Source organism: Acartia tonsa, chromosome 6, assembly GCF_053477335.1.
Source record: "Acartia tonsa isolate MP-2025a chromosome 6, ASM5347733v1, whole genome shotgun sequence".
Lineage (NCBI taxonomy): Eukaryota > Metazoa > Arthropoda > Copepoda > Calanoida > Acartiidae > Acartia > Acartia tonsa.
Genome location: NC_137265.1, coordinates 4,651,189 through 4,675,370, shown reverse-complemented (window position 1 = coordinate 4,675,370; position 24,182 = coordinate 4,651,189). Strand labels below are relative to the sequence as shown.

Sequence of the window (24,182 nt, the reverse complement as noted above, 5' to 3'; positions counted from 1 at the left end):
GTTGATATGTTTTTTTCAAAGCGATGTTTTTTTCTATAATTAAGGTCGGGTCGTCCGTATGTCTGGTACGGTAATCTCATTTCGTTAAATTTAGACATGCTAGAATTGTCTTTTCTATTTCAAACTTTGCATGATGAATCCTGTAATAGTAAGGTAGATTTAGAAGGCGTAACAACTCTATAATTGTTACTAGAAAGTACATACGTCTATTGTATCATGCTGATTTTTAATTTTTTGCAACAATTTTTCATATAAAATAATTATACTATTTATCAGTTTTGAAATAATGATTCTTAGGACAACAAGGTACATTAGTATAAGCGAGGCATCTCTATAATCAAATCCTAAAAATTACAGTTTGTCCTGATAGTGTCTTTTGTATTTATGCAGTTTTGCAACCAATTTATGTACAATTTCATTTCGACTTAAATAGTTATTGATTATCTGCTTATTCAGTACTGACACTCTACAAGAGTTATTGTTTAAGAGGTTCGCTTTTGTGGATGTTGTCCTCGTTGTTAAGTTTAGTGTTTATGTGTGTGTGGAGATTATAAGAAAAGATAAAAACCTTGATGGAAATACTTTTTATAAAAGTTCTTTTACATACTTTTTATTTGGATGATAGAAGAAAGAAGCGAGGAAGGTAATATTCTTGCAAGTTCAGCTTAACTTTTAGGGCAAAAATGATAATAATTATTGATAGTTATTTTAATGGCCAGGTTGAAAAATTTGCAATGTGACCAGAAATTGTCCCCTAATGGATATAAAATATATACGAGGATACTGTGACAGGGGAAAAATTGTTGTCACTTTAGGTTGCCAACATGGACTTCATTTATTGGTCAGTTCGTTCATCCAAAAGGAGAGGAGGGTGTAGATATGGGGTATCATTATTTAAGCAAGTGACGAGTTTCACTAAATTAGATTAGAATACATAATAATCTGGTGTAAGCATTTAATTAATAAATCCATTCCTCATGGATTTATTAATTGGCTAGGATTATCAACAAAAGTGAAACGCGCGATGGAGATGATTAATAAACTTTATTTTGAAACGAACACATATAATTAGAAAAATAATTTTGATCAAAAAGCTGTGATTTACTTTTTTAATTAAGAGGAACTCTTTCAATTTATTGCCTTGGTCCAATAAATACAACGAAGCTAAAGATATACTTAAAATGAAAACTACACTCAAAAAATTGATGATTTTAGAAGAAAAGGTCATACGCGGTATTAACGACCTTTGTCTAGCATACTTAAATGTGCATAGCAATACTAATTTTGTTGGCCTTTAAAAGCCAAGGCATTCCCTATAGTCTTATTAGTTTTTGATCTTTTGTGTCAGACATAAAGGATAGAAATTAAATATCAAACAGAGACTCAAACTTATCACCCTCCAGCAAACTAAAGGACGCGTTTAAGATGAACAAATAATCAACTATGGAGTAGCTATGTTCACAAAAAGTGTAAATTCTCGTGAAAATTTTTCTTATTGCATTAAGAGAACAAAGTACTGAAGATCAAATGAGAGAAGAAGAAAGCAAGGGTAATTTTGTCCAAAATAAGCGTGGCAACACAATGCCCTGTTTGTCAACTGTTTGAGACGCTTTACTGGACACAAAATTAATTCAGTAATTGATCATTAATTTATTGATTAAAACTATTTAATAGCAAAAATATTTAATATCCTTTTATATGTATAAGGTAATAAAGTATTTTTTTTATTTTTTGGGCTAAGATATTACTTCTGTACCGATTTATTTCTCTATTTGAAGGATGCTTCATATAGTTCCCAGGATGATTTAAAGCTGTTTTATATTAAAATTAAAGCCTTGGAAAGGTTTTATGGATATTTTTTCTAAATAAAATAACATTTTGCTTTTAAAAATCAATTCGCCCTTTAAAAATATCCTTACTGTTTTACTTATTTACTAAATTTAATAATGGAACACACAACTTTGATTCTAATAAGATAAGTTATGATTTTCCAAACTTCTGTACTTTGACATAACAAAGGCATTTGATGCTGTACTAACCCAATTTTCAAAACAAAGAGTTTATACTGTAGCTATATATGACACAGAAAAGTTTACATTAACATACACTTATTTATTATAAATCAATGAGGAAGATCTCGTCTGAAGAAAAACTATTTGAAGAACCTAAAAAAGCAGGGATCTTAAGGGATAAGACAATAACCGCCAAATTGATGTGCAAACCCAATAATGGTACACAAAGGAAAAGAAGTGTTTAAAACGTTTGGAGACTCAACTAAATAAACCAACCAATCAAAATTCACTTAAGTACCCAAAGTTATAAAACCAACGAATAAGAAAACGTTATTATAAAACTTTTGGGACAAGTGTAATAAAAAGCCCATTGTCTCCTCTCTCTCTCTGTTAAAAAGGCATTGATGTATATCTTATGTCAAGGCATTTGTATTTTGTATAAAGCCATAAAGAGGTGAAAGACCTCTGCAGGGAATTAAGGGATAAGACAATGGATGATAAATTGATGTACATATTTAAAAATGACATAATTAAATCTTTAGGAGAAAAAATATAATGGTTGAAAAGTTTGGACACTACAAGTTTGTAATCAACAAGTCAAAATTTAATCAAAGTATCAAAAGTTTTGGAGCTAGCAAATAAGATAAAAAAGTTGTGGATACCAGTGTAATTTACAGTCTATTGTCCCCTCCCTCCCTGGCAAGTCTATGTTTGTCCAACTACCATTCTATACGTGAGACAGGATGATGCAAAACTATAGTTTTTTTTAACCAACAAAGCAGGCTGGTATGTTTAATATTTGGGGTGGGGGGAGGTACAGGAGATTTAGTAGCCTTCAAAATTTTATAATACCGTTTGATTATTTGTTGGTTTAACTTTGGGGACAATTATGGATTTTTGATTGGTTGGTTCGTTAAGTCGAGTGTCTAGACGTTTCAACCACTAATTGTAAACTACAAAAGGGTAATTTTGTGTATCATTATTGGGGGTGTACATCAATTTATCGGCCATTGTCTATTTAGGTCTTTGAATGATAACCAACATTTTCATTAAATACTTAGACTCAGCCTGTATGTTTTTATAAACATATATTATATGTATAATGTATGTATATTTCTTATACCTTAATACTCGTAACAAAAAGTGTAGAAATGTTGGAAAGAATGTATAAAAAGCATGTGCATTAACTTTGTAAAAACCAATGGTTAAAGAAAAGAGAATAGTTATTTCTCGTATCGTATTATAAACGGCTTTCCGCGGATATAGAATGTACAATTATAAGATTAAAACTAGTTTTTTTAGCCCCAAGGTGCCGGAGGCACCGGCTAAAAAACTGGTTTTAATCTTATGATTGTACATTTCTATATTCGTAGAAAACTGGATATAATACGATGCTAGACATAGTTTTTTCGTATGGATGAGAACCGGTTCCTATCCACCGGATTCGAATGAATACGAGAATAGTTATTTCTCGTATCGTATTATAAACGGCTTTCCGCGGATATAGAATGTACACCGGGGCTAAAAAAACTAGTTTTAATCTTATGATTGTACATTTCTATATTCGTAGAAAACTGGATATAATACGATGCTAGACATAGTTTTTTCGTATGGATGAGAACCGGTTCCTATCCACTGGATTCGAATGAATACGAGAAAAAAAGTTACTGTTTTTGCCTTTTTATTTTTTTTCAATTGTATAAATATACCAACATTAAATTTTAAGATTACTTCTAATTAAAACAAAATAAAGTAGTAGGGTAACTATTGGGGCATGGAATGTTTTGACCCGATTTTAAAATAAGACAAGGATGACAACCTCCATAAAAGCGAAGGACAAACGAACATCAACACTTGTAGAGTGTCAGAACTGAATAATCAGAATATAAATGAAAAAAAGTCGTAACAAAATTAAATTTGTTGAAACGCTTCTTGAATACAGATTTATGATTAAGGGCATACTTACATCTTTAGTACTTGATAAAGAGATGCTCCGCTTAAAACATTGTACTTTGTTGTTCTAAGAATTAGTATGCTGAAAATTAGATCAATCGAACGATTTAATAACATAAAAATTTGCTGCTACGCTTTCTAAATCGCACCATACAAAGTTTAAAATCGGTAGGACAATTCTAACATGCCTAAATTTACGAAAAAAGCTATCCGTTTCAGACGGACGGACCGAACCTAATTTTAGAAAAGTTTAACTTTTAAAAAATGTTATGTGCGATACAAAGGGACATCACTAAATAATCACGCAATCTTTCTGTACAACTTTTGGCAATAAATTTCAGGGCTCGGCAGCCGCGCGTCAGCTGATAATAAGCTTTAAATTTATAACTGTTTGAACTATTGATTTGACGGATTGTTATATTAGGAGCAGGTCAATACTTCCGGCTGATATTTGAAGCTTCACTGACAATCATACTGTGGCTTATGCCCGGCTGCCGAGCCCTGATAAATTCTTGAACAAAAAAGAAATTCTTAAAAGCTTACCGTTCTGGGCGCAATAGACTTGCTTACAAACAAACCAGACTAGTTATATAGAAGCTGAGCATGTAAAAAAACAAATATTTCATTTAAATTACTTTATTATTTTTTTGTTTACATAATATATAAAATATAAGATAGAAAACTTACTTTTATTTTATTTTGCAGTGGTCATTTCATCAAAAAAAGTTTTGTACGAGAGTATTTTTTCATTTTTTTTTAACTTGTACTTGTATTTAATATATTACTTTTTACTAAAAATATCTGTTTATCATCAAAAGTTAATGAAAAATAGAATTGTTATAGAAAAATGATCTGTTTTATTGCATCTCTTTAAAGGTAATTATTCATTTTGGTCTTTGGCTACAATGCGTGACTAGGTCATATACTTAAAAATGTTTTTTTTTAAATAACAAGAAATTATTTTTTTTCTACTTTTTAAAAGCAAAATGTAACAGTCGCTAAAAAGATTTTATAAAAAGGAAAAAGGCAAGTAAGAATTTTTGATATCATTAATTTTTTTTGGCAGGATTTCATCACTTTAAAATGTTGAAATTTTTAATTATTATTTACTAAATTGATTGCCATTTAACTTATAAACTAAAACATTAAATGAAAACATATAAAATATAATATTAATATATATACAATATAAAAATGTTTAAGTCTTAACATTGAAAAAAAATAAGACTTAACTAATAATGATTATAATGTTTTTTTTAATAATTTGTGACTTTTTTTAATGCAGGACTTTGGATGAATTTATCATAAGCAATATCTAGATATTAAATATTTTGTTGAGATCAAAAGTACATAAAAGCTCAAAGTTATTGCCCAAATTTTCAACATTAAGTCTTGTATTAACAATATTACGACTAATAATAAGCTTAAAAAGGGTAAATTTTGACTAGAAATTTATAATACATTTTTGTTTATGCTAAGTTACTAAATATATATATACACAATTTTATTTTGAGGTCTTTTTTTAATATCATTAGCATTATTGAGATCATTAAGGAAAGCTTGGTATAAAAAAATTGAAAGAGTTGTAAAAAAGATAGAATAGTGATTTTTAAGTAATAAGAAACATTTAAAAATTATGAATGAATACGATTATGAAACATAAGAAACACTGATAAAGGTTGAATAGATACATAAATAGGGGTTCAAATTTTTATAAAAACTAAATTATAAAAGCTTAAATGTAATGTAAATGCAGTAAAGCCCCGAAATTGTCTAAAGCCTGACGTGTTTCTAACTAGGAAAAACGGACAGAATACCTTAATTAGCCAGTTGACCACCTTTACATCCCCTCCCTTCCCCCAAACCTAACTCTTGAAATGTTATTTTAAGAAAGGTTTTTTTATGCTGAGGAAAGTTTTGCAGTTCTAGAACCCACCAGCTTTGAGATCTTAAAAAAGGTTTCAACAATTTTCTTAAAAACATATAAAAAAAAAAGCAGGGTTAAAAGTGGCCTACAAGCAAAATAAGTGATTCTACCCAAAAGGAAATAATTTCTTCAATAAAGTTTAGTGACCACACTGTAAAAAATAAAGTTTAGTGACCACACTGTAAAAAAATCAAAACAAATTCCTTCTAATACCAAAAAATTTTATTTTTAAAAACATATTTTGTTATTTTTTGAGAAATTTTAACACTTAACAGAAAAAAAAATTGTGTGTTTTTTTTGTTTTTTTCAGTGTGAAATTTTATAGTTAGAGAAATGGTATTTGGTCTGCAGAGGCGGCTAAATAAACCAAAAATATCTTTAAACAAAAACAAAGCTAACAAAAATATTTGTTTTGGCTTCTCAACAACAAAATTTTAGTCTTGGACAACCAAATTTTTATAAAGAATAGTGAAAATTATAAAGTTGTATAGAATATAAAATTAGATACAACTTATTTATAAAGTTTTCTAATAGACTAAATAATTATCAAATGTGTGTAAAATGTACTAAAATTAATAAATTTGTATGTATGTATAAAATCTGTTTAGCCAGGCTAGAGATCTTAATATACAACACCATAAATTGATATGCAAAATATATACAATTTTCTTATGCAATTAAATGTAATAATAACATTAGAATGTAATACAGGGTGACCCCAAAAATGTTCAATTTTTGTGGTCACCCTGTAATAATGTTTTATAGATACAGAATGATCCCGCCGTTTTATGGCACTTGGAATCCAATTAAAAGCAACATTAAAAAGTTACTTTTATTTCAATAAATTAAAAAACTAAACTAAAAATTTTGCAAAATTGATGGAGAAAAGCATCAATTTTAAAGAAAGAAAAAATGGTGATCAGTGTATTTGAATATTTTATGAGCACATTATTTTGAGGTATTTTAAAGATAGAAGAGAGTGATGTTAAGAAAAAATTAACTGTTTTTTTTTCAAATATAAAAATACAAAATGTTAAAAAATATAAGCAAATATATTATTTTTATTTGTATCAGACTTTTTTTATATCAAAATGAAAAGTAATAATTACACACATCACACACACAATTTTATCTCCTATTAAAGTACAACCCATATTTGTAGAATGTTCTGCCTTTCAATTTTATTATTAAAGATTAAATGCGTAGAAGTCATATCATATAATATATTGGAGGATAATATAATATATATATAAGTATATTAATATATATTATATAAGAACAACTGTAGATATAATATACATTATATACTTCTAGAGTTTACATATATAAGATCGATATTAAAGGGCTCTTGGAGAATTCCATAGAGAGGGGAGAGATAAAATTTACAGAGAGGAGGGAGAGGGGGGGAGGGGGGGTCGGATATTTCCAAGTTATTCCACAGAACACAAAATATGTCTGGATTTATATATACATATATATATATATATTATATAGATCTATATACATACAATATATATATTTAAAACTAGAGAAGGGATGTTTTATCTTTACCAAGGGGGGGGGGGGGGGGGGGAACATTTGGAATTATACTATTCTATTCAATGGTTTCACCAGGGGGGCGGGGAGGGAGGGGGATTTTCCTTAGGGGATTTAAAGGGAATCTATTGATCGAGATGCTGTGTGTGTGTGTGTGTAAATATCGACCCGTGAGCTTTTAAACATTTGGACATTTTATCCTGTAATTTTTTTAAATACTGTATGTACATTTAATGTGTAGATTTATCATTTTTTTATAATATATACAGAGAGGTTTTTTTAACCAATAATCTCAAACGTATTTTAATTTGCATTGTCTTAATAAAAATTACCCTCTATTGGTTTTTATTTCTTGGCAGATAAGAAATAACTGCATGATTTAGAATTTTAATACCATGCCATACCCATATGCGCCTGCTGGTAGGCTTGAATTTGAGCTGAAAACATTCCTGGATCCTGGGCGGCCAAACCTGGCATGGAGGCGATACCACCATCGTTGGGCGGTGTGCCGGCGGTTGTACAGGTCACGACAGGCAGACCTGCGGTGGACCAGAACTGTGTGACCGGCGGGGCTCCAGTGACGGGCACGTTAGGTGGGGCACCAGCTCCAGCAGGTGCCAGTCCAGGCGGGTAGGGGCTGCCAGGTTGGGCGGCGCCAATCAGGTAGGGGTTGAGCAGAGAAATGTTGCTGGCCATTTGTTGCATCCGGCGAATTTGACGCTCTTTCTCCGTGTCGGCCAGTTTGACGACAAGGCTGCTGGAGGCTCCGGGCATGGTCCGGCTGCCATGCAGCACACCGATGGCGGTCTGTGCCAGGTCGGTGGTGCTCAGCTTGACAAAGGCACATCCCTTGCTGTTGCCATCAGGTCCACGAAGAATGGTGCACTCCTCAATGGGGCCAAAGTCTTTGAAGATATCACGGACCTCGTCTTCAGTCTGCTGCTTGCTCAACATGCCCACAAACAGCTTCCTGTCCTCACCGCGGTTTGACTCGTTGTCAGCCGGCTTCACCTGGAGCGGCCGGTTCATGCCTGGCAGCGTGATCTGTTCATGCAGATGCGCCTGGCAGGCTTCCGCTGACTCGCGGGTGCAGTAGGTCAGAAAAGCGCAGCCCTTGTGCATGCCGGTCAGTTTGTCCTTCAGGACTGTGAACTCGTAAATCTTGCCGAATCCCTCGAACATGGGGCGCAGGTTGTGGTCCTCCAGGTTGCGTGGAATCTGGCCGACAAACAGTTTGATGGCATCGTCGTCTTTTTCTGAATCGTCGGCTTTGGCAGGTATCTAAATATATGAAATATAAAATAAACAATATTTTACAGAAGGAAAAAAAAATTCTCAGGCTCTATCTCTAGGTTCTCAGCCATAATAAAAATAATGTATAGCATCGTATTACAGACAATTTTCTACGAATATTAAAATAAAAGTATTAATACCAGTTTAATCTTATCTTGATTTTAATCTTATAATTTTTTTTATTTTAATATCCGCGGAATACTGTCTTTAACAAAATGAGATAAAGAGCTGTTATCTAACTATTGACAATCTTAAACCAAATATTTACAAACTAAAAAACTAGAGAATCTATTAAAAATATTTGAAATAATTTGGGAACTAAATTTAACAATATATCAAAAACGATTGAAGGATTACAGTAAATTGATTTGTAAAATCCAGGGACTATGATTCAGAAATTTAAATAAACTTAAAACTTCAAAAGAAATTGGATGATTTGCAGGGATATAAAGGGATAAGGCAATGACTGATAAATTCATGTACTTTCCCAATGTTGATACACAAAATTACCTCTTCTGTAGATTACAATTAGTTGTCGAAACGTTTGGACACTCAACTTAATAAAGCAACCAATGAAAATTCATTAAAAGTCCCAAAAGTTGTAGAGCCAACGAATAAAGGAAACCGTTATTGTAAAACTTTGGGGACTAGTGTAATAAACAGTCCATTGTCCCTCTCCCTCTGGTGTTTTGTCGGGTAGGTCTGGTTTTGGGATGTAGCCAAAGGAATGTGGGTATGAAGGAGGGAAATAAAGGAAGTGGAATATAAGAAATATTTAACTTAGAATTGTTTGTCTAAATCCTGGTCCCTTGTCCCTGGTATAAGTCTAAAAAGATGTACGTGCTATATTCAAAGCTGGGCTTAATTTTCCTTATGAATTTCATTTTAAAAAGACGTAGCGAAAATTATACAAGCAAAATAAGTATTTTAATTTATAAATGGCCTTCAGGAAGAGGTAATTTCATATATTTTTTAAAGCCAAAAAAAACTGACTAAAAATGTTTATTATATTAGTTTAAATATTAACATTGGCTTATTAACTTTGGGGACTTTTATTGAATTTTAATTGGTTGGTTCACTAAGTTAAGTGTCCAAACGTTTCAATCACTTATTGTAATCTACAGAAAGGGTAGTTTTGTGCATCATGAGGGGATGTACATAACTTTATCGTCCTTTGTCCTATCCCTTTAAATCCCTGAGACTTACAAGTAGGTATACCTATCTACATAGATTGGTTAACCTATCTTTAGGTCATATATAAACAATTGGAGATATATGGTTATAAATAATTAATGAGTATGCAGTAGTTTTCAGGGATAAGACAATGGACTATAAAGACACTTCATAATATTTATGATAATCAAAATTACCCTTATGTAGTGTATATTATTGGTGGAAAAGTTTGGTCACTGGTAGTTTGTATGAAACCATTTTTAAGTCAACAAAATAGGGACCAGTATAATTTACATTCCAATGTCCCTTCCCTCCCTGGTATTTTCAAACGTTTGTCTTATTGCAATATTTTTTTTATAAATATTATAGTATGGCTTCCAAACAGATTAATATCCACTGGATTAGAACCAGTTCTCAGCTATACTAAAAAGTCATGTATAGCATCGTATTACAAACAATTTTTACTAATATTTAATAAAAATCTAAAAATTTATACCAGTTTTGTTAAACTGGGTCTTCAGCCCCACACGGCTAACTAAACTGGTTTTAATATCCGCGGAAAGATTTATATAATACGATGAGATAAATAACTATTCTTAAATTACTGTTTACCTGGTGTTGTTGAGCGTGTGCCAGTTGGAGGCCAATACCATGCTGACCCAGGAGGCCGGTAGCAGCCAGTGGATTCAACAAGGCCTGCGGGGCAGCCGTTCTCAGGTAGGGGTTCAACAAGGCGGCAGCCGACATTGGGGGCGGTTGTGTCAGCATTCCCCCGGCGTGCATTGCGGCGGACGGAGGCGGGCTCATGTTGTCGCCGTTATGGCCGTTCTTGGGGTCCTGGGCGGGCGAGATGAGCTGGTGTTGTGGCCGCGCCATCATGTACATGGGGTTGATCAACATTTTTTGTGGAGATTTATGCTGTGCTACTATACTACAAATTATTCAGAGGTATTTGGGGTATCCGGATATATAGTCAGGCACTCACTGTCTTCTGGGTAGCAAGCTAGCTAGATAGATGGCTGGGTAGATAGATAGATAGTATGCTGGATGGCTTGTTGTGTACTAATCAGGTTTTTTATTGTCTGTTGTTGTTGTTAGTGCTGGAAGAACAAAGTTGGAAGAAGAAAGTTTCTCAAATATGAGGAAGATCCACTGATAAGTTGCTTGTCAAAATTATGATAACAACAAAAGAAATATTATCAAATTTCAACAAAGTTCAGAAATTATAAATAAAAAGTGTGTGTGTGTAGTAGTAGATAGATAGATAGGAACAGCGGGTAACTCAAAATAAAGCAAAATAATCTTCCAACAAGCTGAGTATGATGTTCTGGATTGCAAGTTCTTGATGTGATGTTCTTGGGATTGTTCTTAAAAGTTCTTTGTTCTTCATCAACACTCTACTCCAGGAAAGCAAAAAAGTGGACAAAACACTAGAAGAAAGCAGTTTTTTCTGTAACCAAAAAAAGCAGCCAAGCTTGGGTTTCAATTAAACAAAAAAAAACGACCAGACTTTTCAGATTCAGTATTTGAGCTCAGGTTGTTTAGGTTAATGGTTTGATATTGTTTAAAACTAAAGTTGTTGAGCTTATAATATTGTGACTGTTTCTAACCACAAGACACAAGAAATGATAACAGACAAGGACTAGACTGGACCAAAGCAGAGGAGATACAAATGTTGTTAAACTGCGTGTATCCTCATGACTGATATTATATTACAGATTCTTACAACCACTCCTCTCATCTCCCCCCTCCCCTTTTCTTGTTTTAATCACCCTTACACTCTTTCTCCCCTTCCCTCCCCCTTCCCTAGTACCATTCTCTCTATTTCCTTTTATAGTATAAAAACTCTTTCCTTCCCCTCTGGCTGTATTCCCTATTATTTAATTCCCCCCCCCCCCCCCCCTACTCCCATTCTGACTCAGTATTTTCTCCTATTGCAAACCAACACACACACACACACACACAAACACACACACTACAAAGATTCGTCACCGGAGAAAATATGATCAGCTGCTCTTGGGGGTTGTAATGCGCCCCCTGGCACCCCCCCCCCCTCACTAAACTCCCCAAAGCTCTAATCCCCCATACCCCCCTCTAATTTTACTATTCCATAACATTCTTTCCCTTTTCCCCTTATTTTCTCCCCTTACGGCTCAGAACCAAAAATATATTTCCACAAAACAGCTAAATAACCATTTTCTAACAGCAGCGTTTATTTAAATTGAAAATTCTACTATTTTATCTTTCTTTTTTCAAACATTCTTTGAGTTTTTAAAGGACAGGATAGGTTTCTTTAAAACAAGCTAAAATCCAAGCGATCAAAGTATCATATTTAATACCTAAGTTAAGTATATATGCAAGAAAATAAGCAATACAAAATATATAAGGCAACCTAAGGTTTTCAGAGCGTTTTTAAACAAGGAAAGTTTTCAGTATTTGGTTTGTGACTTGAAATTGGAAAAAAATTAATTAAGGTTTCCAAGGCTACATTATCAAACTAACATCTTTGAACATGCCAAATATATATTTTAAAAACTAATTTTTTCATTCTCAATCGTCCTGTAAAAGAAAAAAAAACACAAATCGGTATATAATATATACAAAAGTCTATTTTAAAAAATTCTGATTTAGATATTTGATGTTTCTTTTTGTTTTCTGATTAAATAAATTGTAGATTTAGTTCAGGAAAAAATCTGTAAATTCTATATTTGATGTATTTTTGTATAGCTACTGTACCAAAAGTTTTGGAGGAATATAAAGTTAGGGTCTGCATTCAATTCCGCAAATTTATCACATTAGCAAATCATGCATTTATTTAAAACAGCACAAACTTCGACTTTTCTGTAGGATATTCTTTTTCACACTACACCATTTCAGGCTAAGGTTCTTCACACTTCAAATTTATAGGATATCGAGTAGTGGGAGGGATTTTAGATGTAGAATAGTTATTTCTCGCATCGTATTATAAACAGCTTTCCGCGGATATAGAATGTACAATTAAAAGATTAAAACCAGTTTTTTTAGCCCGTGCCTCCGACAAACTAGTTTTTTAGCCCCGAGGTGCCGGAGGCACGGGATAAAAAAACTGGTTTTAATCTTATGATTGTATATTTTTATATTCGTAGAAAACTGTATATTATACGATGCTAGACATAGTTTTTTCGTATGGATAAGAACCGGTTCCTATCCACCGGATTCGAATTAGAAAATTTTTTACACACACTATTCCATTCGTTGGATTAAGAACATTGAATACTTGAACTAAATATTAATTGGTTGGTTAAAACAAATAGTAATTAAAATTGAGAATGTACATAAATTAATCGTGTATTGTCTTATGCTAGGGAGGGACGGGACATTCGGATGTTTATTGCACTAGTCCCCAAAGTTTCACAATAACGTTTTCTTATTCGTTGGCTTAACAACTTTGGGGATTTTTATTGAATTTAACTTGGTTGGTTAAGTACCTATAGTAACGTTTCAGCCACTATTTTTTTTCTTCAGGTTAATTTTTTGTATGATCATTGGGTATGTAAATTAATAAATCGGCCATTGTCTTATCCCTTTAGATCCCTGAATAAGTTCCCTGGTGACTAAAGCAGCCATTATGCAGAATTCGAGGTACACCAAAGTTAAAATCTACTACTATGCTTCCCTCCTCTGTACACAGCCGTCCCTTTATCCTTAAACTTAGCCCTCTTATAGGACAGAAGATGTGTTTACTAAAACATGAATATCTTCATCCAAAAGAAGCGTAGCCATATGATAAGTTAAATTCATTACAGCCAATTAGATCCTAAAATAGTTATAAACCTTTTACTGAACCTATAAAAAGCTTCACTGTAAAGGAGAACCATATCGATTTAGCAGTAAGTGAGATTCTTAGCTAAACAAACAAAAACAAAAACATATAGACGTCCTGTTAATTTTAAAACAAGAATATATTTAGTAAGAAAATAAGTGTTTGGCTACGGCCACGGCTGCGGCTACGGCAGCGGCTACACATTTAAAGATTCAGCTCAGGATTATATTTAGTAAGAAAATAAGTGCTGAAACACAAAGTTTTTCTTTTTGCCAAGTTTTAAATGGAAATAATATTTACTTCTCCCCCTCCCCCCTTTCTTTCTTTCTCTCTTTCTCTTTCTCTTTCTCTCTCTCTTTCTCTCTCTCTCTTTCTTTCTGTCCTCTATCTCTGTTTATTAATTTTATCCCCCCCCCCCCACCCTTCCCTTGATTGGGCACCGGTTTTTATATTTACCCACTGTGCCTGCCCCCCCCCCCCCCATTTGTATATCGATCTGGTGGTGATAGTTTTGGTACTCTACCAAGGCGGGGACTATCAAGAGTATTTTCAAGTAGTTGGATGTCTCTGTGTGTGTTTGTCCCCAGGGTGGGAGAGGACATTGGGCTGCTCATGAAACTAGTCCCCAAAGTTTTATATGGCTTTTTTACCTTGGGGACTTCAATGAATTTTGATTATGTTAAATGATCAAACGTTTCAACCACTAATTTTAATCTACAAATGGGGTAATTTTGTTAATCATCATTGGGGTTGTACATCGATTTATCGGCCATTTTCCTATCCCTTTAGATTCCGGGTGTGGGAGAAAGGGGGCATAAAAATAGCCCAAAACAATCCTCACACGTCTATTTGAAACTTATAATGAATACCTTAATCGGTTAAGTGGTGAGATCTTGTAGGACAAACAAACAAACAAAAAAACTTTCTAATATATTTAACATGGTTGTCATTTTTTGCAAGATGGCAGGGTTTTAGATTTTCACACCTTCTAACAAATGCTGTTTTCATATAAAAATTTATTAGTACCAAAATATTAGTGTCAAACATTTCAACTAATAATTTTCACCAACACAAGATATACAATTTTGTTTATCATTGTCTTATCCCTTAAAATCCCTGGAAAATGAAAGAGAAGATATTTATAGACTGAAAGGACACAGATAAGAAGGGAAAAAAAGTTTATATTTAAAGGGAATTATACCCAGGAAGGAGGGGGCCAGTGGCTGTTTATTACACTAGTACCCAAAGTTTTAATATAACGATTTCTTATCAACTTTGGGGATTTTTTATTGGTTGGTTCATTAAGCTGAGTGTCTAAACGTTTTAACCACTAATTGTAGCCTACAGAAGGGATATTTTTGTTTATCATCATTGGGAATGAACATCAATTTATCGGCCATTGTCTTAGTCCTTTAAATGACTTGATTAAATAAGGGATTTTGAGATAGGACAATAAACTATTTGTGAGATTCTTCATTTAGCAGCTTTTCAATATGGAAAAAGAAATGTTTTTAATTTATTTTATTGCGTTGTCCTATCCCTCTAGTTAAATCAGATGTAGTTTCCTACTTAATTTAAATGACATGTTTTAACCCCCCCCCCCCCCTCCTAAACTCAACCAAAAAAACTAAAGACTCAAGGATTAAACAAGAATGAAATTATATATAGGTGACAGTTGACATTTTAGAAACAATTTATAAATAATTTTGCCAATACACTCACCGGACATATGGCAGTTACCACCAGCAATTTAAAAATGTATTTGATTGAGGTTAGGAGCCTTGTAGGACTGGTAACTCCGTATGATAAGAGCCTTCGTAGGGGCTATAAATATTTTAATTTTCAAAATTAAAATATAATAATGAGGGGATGGTTTTGGTGGCCCAAAAATAGTTTTTTTTATAAAAGCACCGTAAATTTGCAACCTATTCTATAATAAAAAGTAGTAAGGTTTCTTTCTGTACCTCAAGATTTCAATGAGGACGGAACTAATCAAGCTTTCCATAGGTCCCAGGGTGGTTTCTGGATATTCTATTTTAGATTTAAGTCTTGGGATGGTTTCTGGCTATTTCTTCCCTTCCCTTTAGAGTCCCCAGAAATGTTAGGGGCGCAGCCACTAGTATGTAATAATTCTCTAAAATGGAGGACTTAATCGGTTTAGTGGTTAGCGATATCATAATGGATAGACAAATATACTTAGAATTGTAAGTAGTTTCAACGGATATCAAAAATAAAGAATTTATTAAGATTTGTGTAGTAAGATATATAAGTTTTCCGGAATTTTAAAGTTAGGGGGAGATTTGAAATCTGCATCAAATTTTAAGGATTTTTTATAAAATTCGTTTTTTCTATAATTCTTTATCTAAAAGCGGAAATGCAATTTAAGTTAATTAATTTTGGCATCTGTGATTGGTGGATTTAAAAAATCTGCGCTCTGATTGGATGGCGTACATCATTCAACCAATTAGAGCGCAGGTAGTTTAAAATCCACCTATCCTATTGGTCAAAATTAATTAACTTAAAATGCATTTCGTCTTTTCGATAAAGAATTATACAAAAAAACGAATTTCATAAAAAATCCTTAAAATTTGATGCAGATTTCAAATCTCCCCCTAACATTAAAATTCCGGAAAACTTATATATCTTAATGTGTAGGGTAGCTGCGCTGTTGAAACAAAGGATTAATTTAAATTAAACCACAGCAGGAAATACATAAACAAATAATGTAGGATTATATTTCTTAATTTAGGATACAAACTATATGGGAAAATTTAAACAAAATTTTTGAGATTTAAAAAATACTAACTGATTAAGTAGTAAGTTGTCTATTAGTGTGTTCGTTTGGACAGTTAGATCTCAAAAATAGTTTGAACGTCTTAAATGTTTAAATAACAAGGATGACAACATCCATAAAAGCGAAGCACAAAAACGGAAGGACAAACGGACATTAACACTTATATAGTGTCAGAACTATATAATCAGAATATAAATGTATAAGAGTCGAAGCAAAATTGTAAGTAAATTTGTTAAAAATTGCTTGATTTGATACAGAATAATGTTTATAGACATACTTACATTTTTAGGACTTAATTTTAGAGTTGCTTCGCTTATAATATTGTACTTTGTTTTCCCAGGAATCAGTACACAAAAAATCAAATCAATCGGAAAATTAGATCACATAAAAATTTGTTGTTAAAAAAGTAAAAAAAATCAAAATGTTTAAAATGGACGTACGGACATTTTGTTAATGATTACAGAGTTGCTACGCTTTCTAAATCGTACCTAACTACTACAGGAATCCCCATGCAAAGTTTGAAATCGATAGGACAATTCTAACATGCCTAAATTAACGAAAAAAACTATCCGTTACGGATAGAAGGACGGACGGACGGACGGACCGATCCTAATCATAGAAAAGCTTCGCTTTTAACAAGGATGACAAAATTTAAGTGATAAGGCGTATTTCCATAACCATAGCTAGATAATATGGACTTTATTCTATTGTATGATAATTACATGTTTTTAATCGACAGGATCATTCTATCAATTCAAAAGTGAAAATTTAGATGTATGAACTATTGATAATGAATACAGAGTTGCTATGCTTTCCAAAGTATACATTTTGTTACAAGAATCTTCATTAAAGGTTTGAATTCAAATGGACTTTTCTAACATCTATAAATTATTATTTAATACATCTATTACTTTCGCCATTTAAGCAAACATACGTACAACCATAATATTTAAAACAGCTTCGCTTTTGGTAATAATACCTTTACTTTAGCTTACTCAGATTCAACCGCCATTATGGCAGTAAGTAATTTCACTGTGGTCAACAAGAGTGTTCTTAATGCAAAGAAAGCTCTTAATATTCTTAGCAAAGATAATGTTGTTAATGTAAACTGGATACCAAGTCATGTTGGCCACGAGGTGGCGGACAGACTTGCCAACCTAGGTTCCTATGGAGGCGACAGCCATAGGACCAGGCCAGAACCATACTTACCTGTGTCGCTAACGTACATTAATTCTACTATTAAGGAATGGGGACTAAGAGAACATCAGAAAAAATGGCAAACCAGGAAGAAAAAATCAGACTGCAGGCAGACAAAAATGATGCTACCCAGCATAAGTAATAAAGCCTGGAATTTTATCCAAAATTGGACAAGAAGAGATGTTATGTACATAACTCAAATTCTAACAGGACATGCATGTGTTAACAAACACCTCAAAGAGATGGGGTTTGCTAACACAAAGGAATGTGAATATTGCAATGACCCCATTGAATCTATTGAACACATCTTAGGAAATTGTCCCAAATACAATCAAATAAGGGTAATAATTTTATATTAGCTAAACACTTTTGGGAACTCAATCTGAGGGATTTAGTAAAATTCTTCAAGAAAACCAAAAGATTTAGCTATTTTGAATTAGTTTTAGCAACCGTAATGTAAATATATATACACATTTATTTTTAGGTAAATACTGTATATACTGCAAGCTCTATTGAGAGAGGAGGAGAGAGAGAGAGAGAGAGAGAGAGAGAGCGGGGAAGGTGGAGAAGATGAGGTATGAGGTGACGGACCTAGAGTCTGGCCTTGGTGATCATCAAGTTGGCTGTGCAGCCCAGGAATATCACCACCTCACCCGAGGTTATCAGATTCAATAAAAAAAGCGTTTTCATAATCACACCAACAATAAAGCCTATTTTAGCTATGGTAAGAATCATCTCAATAGCCGCGCCAATAAATTGATGTACAATGTTCATCCCCATTGATGATACACAAAATTACCCCTTCTGTATATTAAAACTAGAGGTTGAAACGTTTGAACCATAGAGAAAATAATAAAAGAGAGGAATCGAAGCAACTAGAAGACGAAAATAGGCAGTGGGCCTAGAGGCCTACTCAGCGCTGTTGCCGGCTAAAATTTATTGCTATTCCACTACTTTTCAAATGGGAGGATTAAAAATTATTTTTTTACTTTTTACTATTTCCATATTTAGGGCAAGAATATTAGATTAGATATTTTCGTTTTAATGTTTTAATTAAAAATTACATAGAATTTTATTTCTATTTAAAAAAATTTGTTCATGAAAGATGAATCCTTCTATTTCTAAAAAGGGGGAAATTTTTTTCATAATGAACATTCAGCTGATTCTGACCGCCCACGGCTGTTTGCTAAATATCGCTTTTCTTTTTATTCACATTATTATTTATGGTTGACTTACAAAAAGCCCTGGGCGGCTTTTGATTTTTGTCTGCTTCTAAATTTAGGAATGGGGAAGTAGTATTTTACCATGAAAAAGGGGTGAGTATTCATACTCTTATCCTTTTTCCTTATGGTTTGAACACTTAACATAATGAAAGGACCGGTCAAAATTCCACAAAGTTGTTACACCAACAAATAAGAAAACGTTATTATAAAACTTTGGGGACCAGCTAATAAACAGCCCATTGCGGTCCCTCTCTCTATCTAAAAGTACCTTATTATTTTCAAAATTAAAAAAAGTCGCCATATTAAAAGTTATGCTCCTCGTTTATAGTAAAAAGTAAAAACACACGTTAGTTAGTATGAAATAAATCAATAAAAGGATCGATACACATACACCCCCTGATAAGCTCGTACAAAACAAAATTTGTGGACAAGTGCAGAGTGCGTAGTGGTCCGGGGTGGGAAAGGGAAATATATTTGAAGCAACGCTTATCTATAATTAGGGTCTGTATTAGGGTTGGGCCGGATACTTTTTTGGCCGGATACCGGATACCGGATATCCGGCTGATTTCAAATGCCGGATATCCGGTAACCGGCCGGATATCCGGCAAACGCCGGATATCCGGCAAATATCCGGTTATCCGGCCAAATTACCAGATATTAAAGTAGTAAAAAAATATTTCTTCAGAAATCTTATATAAATTTACATAAAGTTGAACTTATTCAGAAAAAATGTTCTTCTAGCTTCAATAATAAGAAAATTATAGCCATTTAAAATTTTAAAAAGCAGAGATTTTTGGTGTAAAGTATAAAAAATTATAAAGCCGGATATCCGGCCGGATAGTTTCAATATCCGGTATCCGGCCGGATATTGAAAATGGCCGGATATCCGGCCACACCGGATATCCGGCCCAACCCTAGACTCTGTATGTCCGTAATGAATAGCTGTACTAACTGTTAATTTAATCATGTTAGAATTGTAATGTCAATTTGAAACTTGTAATGAGGAATTCTATAACATTAAGGTACAAATTAGAAAGCATAGCAACTCTATAATCAATACCAGAACGCCCGTAGGTCAATCTTAAACATGTTGTTTTATCAGTCAACATAATGTTAATTTTTAAAATTTTTTATTTATTATCTGATTCAGTTATCCTATTCGCTTAATTTTTAGATTTGGATTAGGCAAAATGTTATAAATAAAACCTCTATATGATAAAGTCTTAAAATGTAAGTATGTTTATATTAAGCATACTATTTTTTTGGTATTTTTAAAATAGATTTTTTTGTCTGATTTTTGTTCAAAGAAGGTGTATCAACTTTTTTTTATATAGCTAGCCGGTTCTTTTAGTAAGTAGTAGATGTAAAATTTTTCATAGAATTCAGATATGCAATCGGTTTTTTTGTAGACCTCTTATTTTTAAGTAATTTAAGTTTTAAAAAAAAAAAAGTCGATTTTAAGGTACTAAAATGCAACAAAAAAAAGAAAGAAAATGGCCATTATGAACAAAAATAGTAAGATCTTTAATTTGACACCTTACTTTTTCAATTCTGTCAGGTAATTATTGAAAAAATCGATTTTTTTAAACCCACGAGAATAAAAACTTTGAACTTAATTTTAATATTTCACAGATAAAAAAAATATGGGTTCATATATACCTTTAGAATAAGAAAAATATTACGAATTCATTGTAAGCAAAATTGAAAAAAAAAGTTTACAATATAGTATATAAACTACAATAAAAGGAATTATATGAAAATATCATATTATATTGTACAGGCAACGTCTTAATTCTTGAATTGAGTATAAAAATGGGAAGGGGGTAAAGAGGGGGTAAAAAAGGGAAGACGATAGTGTTGCCTGAACAAAAAATACAATTGGCCATTTGTTTAATTTTTAATTTTTTTACTTTTTTTCAATTTTGCTTACAATGGATTCGTAATATTTTTCTGATTCTAAAGGTATATATGAACCCATGTTTTTTATGTCTGTTTGAGAAAATATTTAGGTCTAAAGTTTTTATTAAACCGAGGTTAAAAAAATAGATTTTTTCAATAATTACTCAACAGAATTTTAAAAGTAAGGTGTCAAATTAAAGATCTTACTATTTTTGTTCTTACTGGCCATTTTCTTCTTTTATTTTGTTGCGTTTTAGTACCTTAAAACCGACTTAATTATTTTTTTTAAAAACTTAAATTACTTAAAAAATAAGAGGTCTACAAAAAAACCGATTGCATATCTGAATTCTATGAAAAATTTTACATCTACTACTTACTAAAAGAACCGGCTAGCTATATAAAAAAAAGTTGATACACCTTCTTTATTAATGTTGTTAAAATTTAAAAGCTTTTTTACTTTATACATATCAATGTTCGTTTTTCTGTCTGTTTAATATGGATGTTGTCATCCTTGTTTTTATTTTGTAGCCGTCTATTTTTTAGAGCGAATCTTTTTTATAATAAGTATACAATATGTGTAGTACGTATCTTTGCAAATTGTAAAACAATATTATATAAATTTTCTATAAAAACAAAAAAAATAATATCCCCCCCCCCAAAAAAAAAAATAGCTTAAAACCATCACAGGACCAGTGGTTTAGTTTAGTAAATTTAGTTTCCCGAAGAGTAGAGCCCAATCGGTTAAATTGTTACTGATATCTTAAGCTTCAGACAGACGGACAGACAGACGGACAGACAGACGGACAGACAGACGGACAGACAGACAGAAAGACGGACAGACAGACAGACAGACTCAGTTCTACTTTCTATTATAGATAGATATATACTTGTTTCAATTATTAAAAATGTAAGATGATAAAATTAGAAGATAAAAGAAAATAGTTTAGCAAAGTAAAAAGATTAGGCATAGAATAAATAGTTAGTTGCTAAACTCAAGCTTTTAATAATATAGGTTTAAATCTTGATATAACTGATGCTATGAAAGAAACGTGAAAATATTATAAAAAGTAGAAAAATGCCTATAAACGTACAGTTCTCTAAAATAAACATGAAAAACTCTCTTATAAAGGTAATGTGTAAGTCATTTTTGTATGAAGCTAAAGATTCAGAAGTTGCAGTTGTTTAATTAAGGCTATTATCCTGACCTCCAATGCCCTCCCCTAGAGGCTTGGGGCGAAGCAACTAGTATATATAAAAGCGTCAAAATATTTACTTGAAACTACAATCTAAATGTTAATTTTCTATGGACTCTGTTAATGAAATTGTATTGACTGACGGAGCAAAGATGAGAAACAGGTTAATCAATTTTTTCAACTCGAAAACTAAATAACGAGTAATAAAAATTATGTATTTTTGAAAGGAGCTACCTATGCTTTCATCTAATTTAACAAAGGGTAATTTTGTTTATTATTGTGTATTTGCTGGGTAATACTAATATCATTATCATGATAATTATACAAATTAAGCAGTAATCATAGTAATAATAACCCCAGAGAGAAATAAAAATATAAAAACAAGGATGATTACACCCATTAGAAGAAAAGTTGTTCATCTCATAGTATTATAGACAGTTTTCCTCGTATATTAAAATTATGGTAGCCACAATGGGCCGAAGGTCCGGGGCTTACAAAACGGGTAGGTATTTATTTTTATATTTTTATTTAAAATCTGTTGAAAATTGTCTGTAAACCGATGCTATACATGATTTTTCAGTATTGCTGAGAACTGGTTCTAATTTAAACGGATATTAATAGATTTCGAAGCTATACTGGAATAGTTATTTCTTTCATCGTATTATAAACAGCTTTCCGCGGATATAGAATGTACAATTATAAGATTAAAACTAGTTTTTTTAGCCCCGAGTTGCCGAAGGCACGGGCTAAAAAAACTAGTTTTAATCTTATGATTGTACATTTCTATATTCGTAGAAAGCTGGATATAATACGATGATAGACATAGTTTTTTCGTATGGATGAGAACCGGTTCCTATCCACCGGATTCGAATGAATACGAGAAAACGTTTTCTGAAAATCATGGTATTTGTGTTACAATAAAGATGTTGGCTTTAAAAAGACATATATCCCCTTATATAAAGTAGTAAGCTTTTTTGTCTGCAGCGAAGGGCCTCGCTAACCGCTGAACAGATATGGTTCTCCTTTGCAGTAAAGCTTTTTATAGGTTCAGAATTCAGATATGGTTTTAGGCTATTCTATTTTTGTAAATAAATCTGGGTATGGTTTTGGGCTAATTTTCTGCCTATAGTGAGCCTCTAAATGCTAGGGGCGCAGCCGCTAGTTTGATAAATAGAAGGATACTAAAAAGATCTACAATTTAGTACATATATGATATATATAGCCAGATAGAGTGTCAAATATAGGTAGATAGATAGATAAATGAATTTATCAAGAAAGACAAAAACGACAGATAAAAGAGATCCTTTATCTTGAAGACAAACTTGCTACTAAAAATATTTTAAAACATTGTTATAATGTCTTCAAAAAATGTAAAAAAACTAATGTTTTTCTTTTCTTTTAGGTCAAAGTAGAAAATGTATTTACTTATAACATTTGTCTATAATTTTATTCACTTCCTCTCTCTCTCTCTCTCTCTCTCTCTCTCTCTCTCTCTCTCTCTCTCTTTCCTTTTCCTTATCTCCCTCTCTCTTTCTCTCTCTCTCTCTCTTTCTTACTCCTTCCCTATTGTATAAAGTTACTTTCAGGGAATTAGCTCACTTTACTAATTAAAAAAAATAATATTTTTCTTGACCTAAATATTGTTAGTACCTGAAAAAACAAAATTTTATACTATGGAGAGAGCATTATTTTTTATCCATTGTACCTTCCCTGACGGTTATGTTGTTGATTAAATTATCAGAGGGAGGAAATTACAATTAGGACCTGATTTACGGTCAACTGAATTTGAGTTGCCGATTTTGTACACAGTTTTCTCGGTGTTTCCTCATCCCATCTCAATATTTACTACTGGCTAAAAAAGCTTTAAACTTCCAAAAAAAATCTAAATATTAAGTAAATATTGAGATAATTGAGATAGGACGAGGAAACACCGAGGAAACTGTGTACACAATTGGCAACTCAAATTCAGCTGACCTGATTTACATATAAACCCAGGCACACGTGGATACTATGTAGTATGTATACATAAAGGGATAAGTCAATGGCAGATACATTGATGTGCATCCTCGATGATGAAACACAAAATTACCCCTTTTGTAGATTACAGTTAGTGGTTGAAATATTTGGACACTCAACTTAATGAACCAACCAATAAGAATTCATAAGAAATCTCTTATCCT

General features: G+C 32.4%; 1 protein-coding gene across 1 annotated transcript; it reads right to left on the bottom strand.

The window, feature by feature from the left end:
• Window positions 1–4,585: 4,585 nt before the first annotated feature.
• Window positions 4,586–11,597, bottom strand: LOC145321614 (CUGBP Elav-like family member 5). The gene is made up of 2 exons (XM_080163058.1): window positions 10,507–11,597; window positions 4,586–8,709 (listed from the first exon to the last, which is right to left on the bottom strand). Exons 1-2 carry the CDS (start codon window positions 10,792–10,794, stop codon window positions 7,816–7,818), a joined length of 1,182 nt encoding a protein of 393 aa, XP_080019184.1. The 5' UTR covers window positions 10,795–11,597; the 3' UTR covers window positions 4,586–7,815.
• Between the last annotated feature and the right edge of the window lie 12,585 nt (window positions 11,598–24,182).

Bases quoted from the DNA above. Each gene is read 5' to 3' on its own strand.
- LOC145321614 (XM_080163058.1), bottom strand. From the start codon at position 10,794: ATGTTGATCAACCCCATGTACATGATGGCGCGGCCACAACACCAGCTC. The intron at 8,710-10,506 runs GTAAACAGTAAT...TCATATATTTAG, and splicing joins CACACGCTCAACAACACCAG to ATACCTGCCAAAGCCGACGA.